The 5,976-nt window shown below is 33.6% G+C and overlaps 1 protein-coding gene across 3 annotated transcripts; it reads left to right on the forward strand.

The window, feature by feature from the left end:
* The first annotated feature begins 2,666 nt into the window (after window positions 1-2,666).
* Window positions 2,667-5,708, forward strand: LOC128172947 (uncharacterized). Of its 3 annotated transcripts, none has more exons than XM_052838684.1 (5): window positions 2,667-2,775; window positions 3,015-3,175; window positions 3,619-3,714; window positions 4,868-5,038; window positions 5,359-5,708. In XM_052838684.1, the coding sequence occupies exons 1-5, from the start codon at window positions 2,756-2,758 to the stop codon at window positions 5,541-5,543; spliced, it is 633 nt and encodes a 210-aa protein (XP_052694644.1). In that variant the 5' UTR covers window positions 2,667-2,755; the 3' UTR covers window positions 5,544-5,708. The 3 variants fall into 3 exon arrangements, with proteins under 3 accessions (XP_052694644.1, XP_052694643.1, XP_052694645.1); XM_052838683.1 differs by having other exon boundaries at window positions 5,326-5,695; XM_052838685.1 differs by having other exon boundaries at window positions 2,686-2,775; window positions 3,098-3,175; window positions 5,326-5,695.
* The last annotated feature ends 268 nt before the right edge of the window (window positions 5,709-5,976 follow it).

The raw sequence follows: 5,976 nt of genomic DNA on the forward strand, positions 1-5,976 counted from the left end.
ATTATTTATAGAAAATTGTCAGTGAAATAGATTCATCCAATATTTTCTATAATAGCAAAAATATCAATTGTGAGCTTGCTCACAGTACCTAAGTTTGAACAGGGGATATTACATATTTGTAAAAAGTGATACATGTATCACTCTTTGATTTTGAATAGGTTAAAATACTTATTCAATAAGATGATTTAACTTGATATCACCTATTCAATTTGATGATATCTTAAAGAGGCAATAAATAAGAAAAGAACACCTCATTGTTCAATAACATGTACCTGTAATAATATATTAATATTAATGATACTATTATTTATTGAAAGCCTATATATTTGGCATCATTGTCTGACGATCTTGTTTTATACTCTGTAACAATTCTCAATATTAAACTGTCAAGAAGTCCTTAAAACTCTCGGTTTTCTCTCTTGTTCTCCATTATTAGATTAATAACAACCCGAAATATTTACGCACATTGTCACTATAACAACTCTAATAAATAAGGCGACGACGATTATTTTCATACCGTACAATTTGCTGTACATCCATATCTTGGAAACTGATATCTACGTGTGAAAGTGGCGTACAACGTCAAATTGATTAATGGGATGGCATTCATGTATCATACTGGAAAGATGCAATACCAAAACTAAAAGTTGGCATGGTGTAATTGTTTCAACACTAAACCAAATTGAAAAGGGACATTATATGGCACATTTATGTACGCGTCTACAAATTATTATACTCGTGGTTTGTGACAGGACACAGGGTAACATATAAGTCATAGGCGTCTTCTACAGACTCGGGGGATGTTTACATCGTAACTTATGCAACTCGGGTTCTTTTGGGGTTTTCTTGTAAAATAACCACTCGTTTCTGCATATCGAAGAACACTTTGATCACTTTGTTCTGAACAATTCTTAGTCCCTTATAAAATATAAAATGCAAACTCCCTAATATACATGTTTTCTGTTCCACGATTTCCTTTTTTCTGGGACATTTTTTCTATTGATGAAATGTCCATGAACAATTCGAGGTGATAATCGCTACTCAACAGAGTTGCTTCAGAGCATGAAAATCTCATACAGAAGCCATCAATGCAACTGTTATTCAAATCGTATTTGTTTTAATTTGTCACATGAATCAATGCCTCCATTGATAAGGTCCCTTGGCATAATTCTCTCTACGACGGAGTCATATCTGGGGGGGGGGGGGTGTTCACTCAGAGTCTAGATACCCTGTATCCCGTTAGTAAACATCAACAATTTATATTTATATAAATAAAATATATATATTTATTTATGCACAATTTATATGAAAATCCTGATATCAAACAGCACATACTGATTGTACGGGGAATCAAAATGTACACAGTGCACGAGATGCATCTAGACCTCAGAAACCATATGCATTATTTCTGAATGTTGGAACTGTGAAAATTACAGTCATCCATTTTACACTGAATAAATTTACATGTTACGTGTTTCGTCATTTCTTCATTTATCAAGCATATATCAATCCCATTTAATTCAAACAGTAGACTATCCTTGTAAACGACGTGACAAAAACTTTAAATGCAGAAATACATGTGCAGAATGCATATCTTATTGTTTATGGACTTTCTCGCGTTGGTGTAAACTGAACCCGCGAGTTCTACTTTCGGTTCGCTTTCCGATCGCATCTTTTGAAACTGACATTTTCCCCACTGGTCAAGCGATTACTAACCTTATTTAGACCTGGCCTTTCTATTTATGTAATTAACGTGGCATTAACACACTCTCACGTCCACGAAGTAAGTGTTCTGATGGCACTCTCTGTCAATGAAATTCGTACGCGCGAACCCGAAGGTGCGTTCAAATCCAACCTCAGACAACATTACATGTATTTAACTTATTGTCTACCACTCTTAAACGCCATGCACATAACGACTTTTTTAGAAGATTGTGCAGTTTTTTATATGACTAGATACGACCTCGTTACGAGTAACGAGTAGGTCTTCCGTCCGGTTTTTTTTTATTAATTTAAATGATACCATGAAATATCGATACAATTTCAAAATTTACACCCCCCCCCCCCCGAAATTTTAAGATAATAAATAAAAATCCCTAATTACGTCAAACATGGGTCTGACGATGACTTCCTCAAATAGATATTGTAGCGATCAACAACTTTGACTCTATAATGCGTAACAAAATATTTATCGTTTTCAAGTTATTCGTAACAGACTTTACGAGTTTCTTGGTCCCTAATTATAGGAGGCAGCCCTCTTTTCTTGATTTTTGTTGGATAGATCTTTTAATTCCCTACTACTTTTGTTCTATATGTCTTAACAAAATATATACCGATAAAAAGATACTGATCAAAACGTATGAAAATTTTGATTCAAAATTTGTTTCCCATTTTCGTGCCTAAGCGAGTTCCGAGGAATAGCGCCACTGGTGCAAAACAACTATATAGTGCACAACTTCAAACCATGGTCTACATATTCTGAAAATTTCAAAGTCATTTTTCTGGGTAGACAGGTATATCTAAATACGCCAATGTACGTACAGTGTGTTATGAAATAACTAGATGTCACCAAGTGATGCGTTATACAGTACACTATGCAACAAAAATTAATCCAGACGATCATCGATCATAAACCAACACGATCATCTTTAACCTTCTATACATGTGTCAGTGCAAGAGTAAGTAGGTGAAATAAATGATAGAGTATACGGTATTTGATACAATAGTTCTGTATGACGTGTTTTGAGGATCTACTATGATTATGTGCTTTGCGAGGTAGAAATACTTACTATTAAATCCCACATTTGTTAATCATTTTAATGCACGGTTAATTGAAAGAAAAGTTCAATCCTGATTGAACTACATGTATGCATGGTTTTCAGTAAAAATGTATGCACAATTTATCACCTCTTTAATTTTGCTGAGTTATGAAAGTACCGCAAAAGAGTACGTTTATAACTCAGCAATAAAAATTAAAATATATATTTATTTTTTTAATCTGGAACCCATTTAAGTACTTTGGATAAAAAACCATGCAATTCCAACGCCACTATAACAAGATGTTTGATTTTATTCCTGTTGGCATTACACTTGTCAGTACTGTCCGCTATGACAACAAACAACAGGATACTTCTTAGTTCACTTCTCGTTGGATCAGCGCTTGGTTTATCTGTGTGTAAGTACTTGGCAGTTTTTGACTTTACTTCACCCAATGATTTACTTCATATTCAAAAAGTCTTGCATTTTATCTTGCAATCTTGCAGATGGGCTAGACGAAAAAATAATTTAAATAACATTTGATATTGAATTGATTTGTTAAGTTCACCGATTGCATTCTTAAATTTGATTTTCTTTATGAATAGTTTCCATACATGTAATATATTTATTACCGAAAAAAAATTGCATTTACATAGTATCAATCGCAAAAGCGAATTATATGATACCATTTGGTGGTTGATATCATAATAATTTTCCTCCTTTAGCTATTCTCACAAAAAAGTTGAGCTTATTAAAAGTTTATTTTTCTTCATTAATTCAATTTGGAGAGGGTTTCAGGCTTTACAATTTGATTTACTTGCAAAATTCTTCAATAGTTGGTCTTGTATTGTTGATTTGTAGACGGTGATTATGATTTTAGTCCATCAGAGATTGGCCTTCTGGCAACGGCTTTTCTGGCTATTAATCACCCTACAGCCCAACCGACATCGACATCAGGTATTCTTCTCTTTTTTGTTTTATAAAATCCACCACAAAAAAAAACCAATTAAGATTAAGAGATATACTTTAGTATTCAAACAGTTTTCTTCAATTATTATTTCATTTTCTAGGTTCGATCAGATATGTACTAGAATTAATCACGTAGTGAATCACATTTCATACATACAGCCATAAGTGTATGAAAGTCTACCCTCATTAAATCCATATATCAATTAAGATACTATGCTATTCAGCGAAGCGATATGTAACTGAAAGTTTTGGAAAATAGATTAAATATTGCTACAATCTGTAAAATTATTGCAACATTATCAAAATAATAATAATATATATTGCACATTAACACACACGTTCGGTAAAAGTGGGGTAACATGAACAGTTTATGCCATTAAGTAGCATTTCAGTTCTATGTTGTTAACAATCAGTAAATAAAATGGCTGGTTTTTTTCACTGAAACTTTGATGTGGCCATGCAACTTAGTTTTGATCTCAGTTTTCACTTTTTATTCCTTATAAACAAATGAGTAAAAGAACTAAAGTGAGATCGCGTTATTGCTCCGAAGCCAGTATAACTAAACAAATACATCTTCTCTGTTTACAATAAAGAAACATATAATTATGGAATTCAACATATTGATCATTGTTTTGAGCTCCGCATACTTTTGAATATAATTGTCTTTCTCTGCTCGTATGGTAGACATAAATGTTTATATATAAGTAAATGAGCTGTCCTGTTAGATTGGTGTAAGGTTTTAAGCAAATGATATACTCATTGTGACGTCACAAAAAAGTTCATACAGAATTAAACGTTTTCGCTATTCTATAAGTTCATATAAGGAAAAATACTTGCAAATTAAAATATCTTAAAAGGAACTGTTCTATGTTGATGTACTGTGGAAAAATTAGATTTCGTGGTGGCTCAATTTTCGTGGAATTCGTGGGTACCTCTCATCCACGAATTAACAGCCTACACTAATTGATAAATTGGGTAATAAAATCATATATCCTTTTGAAGGTATAAGAAAATACACGAAATTACCTCCTAACGAATCTATTAAATCTAAGCAATCCACGAAAATTGACCCCCCCCCCCCCACGAATTTTAATGATTCCACAGTATGTACTAAAAATGACTGGCCCGGCCACCTTTTCAGTGACCTGCACGGCCCCTGGGTACACGGACCACCCACTGCTGGGATGTTACCGAATTTACTCAGATACACCTGTTGTGTATGATACCGCCAGACAACAGTGTATAAGTGACGGCGGGAGCCTCCTGTTGGTTAATTCGGCACAAGAAGCCCAGGCACTGGCAGAACAGCTCGGTAAGTGCTAGTTGGAAAGTTTTGGGTTGTCTTTTTTAAATGCTTTTTCTTCAATCAATATCAAGGTATTAATTCTTTAATAATAAAAATTGGCATTTCTTGCTGTAAGAAAATTATGCTAAACTAATACATAAAAAAGCTTTCGTTGTAATGACTTTTTAAATCGACAATAAAAACAAATATAATTTCTTAGGGGGAAACTTTAGAAATCTAGCATTAATCTAAATCTGATTATATCTACATGTAGATGTACATGTACCTACATGTACGTGCCATTTATTTGTCAGTTGCAAAGTCTTTACAAAGAACATTTGTCCAAGGGTCAAGGAGGAATGCTGTTGATCCGTGGAAGGCGGAAGACGGTAGTCCACTACCTTACACCGGGCCAGACACAGTACTCCGACAACGAAACGACGCGGCTACCGTCCTGGTTATGTTGGACTCTACACGATTCGCTGCTTCTCTTAATTCTCTTCTGTTCCAATCCTTTACATGTGAAGTATAAGCTCTCCTTGACAATTAAAGAGTTTTTGTCTATTTTGTGTTAAAATGGTTGTTCTGTCACGGGGTTTCATTTCTAGAAACAGTTTACTTTCAGGATCAAACTTCATTAAATCATGTTCGCAGTAATCTTCAAGAAACTAGTATTGCATATACATACTTCGATTAGTACACATATCCAACAAGGGTATTTTTGTTCTGTTTTTAAGGTAATTTAAACCAAAAAGTGCAGACAAATATTTTTAATTCACCGATGTCCACTAGAAACATGTAAACTATTATATGTTAAAAACGATGTTAATGATCAAATATTTTTTACTCCTTTGTTAAAAAACTGAAAAAAAATTCTATATAAAATACACTACAAAAATATTACATTACTGTATGTGAAGTAAAGGCCTGTAATCGGTTGAGAGAATAATAATAGAACCATTTAA

This window comes from Crassostrea angulata, chromosome 2, assembly GCF_025612915.1.
Source record: "Crassostrea angulata isolate pt1a10 chromosome 2, ASM2561291v2, whole genome shotgun sequence".
NCBI lineage: Eukaryota > Metazoa > Mollusca > Bivalvia > Ostreida > Ostreidae > Magallana > Magallana angulata.

Excerpts from the sequence above, each read along its gene's own strand:
- LOC128172947 (XM_052838683.1), top strand. The coding sequence starts at position 2,756 with ATGATTATGTGCTTTGCGAG. Across the intron at positions 2,776-3,014 it reads ATGATTATGTGCTTTGCGAG|TACTTTGGATAAAAAACCAT; the intron begins GTAGAAATACTT and ends AACCCATTTAAG. Across the intron at positions 3,715-4,867 it reads CCAACCGACATCGACATCAG|TGACCTGCACGGCCCCTGGG; the intron begins GTATTCTTCTCT and ends CCACCTTTTCAG.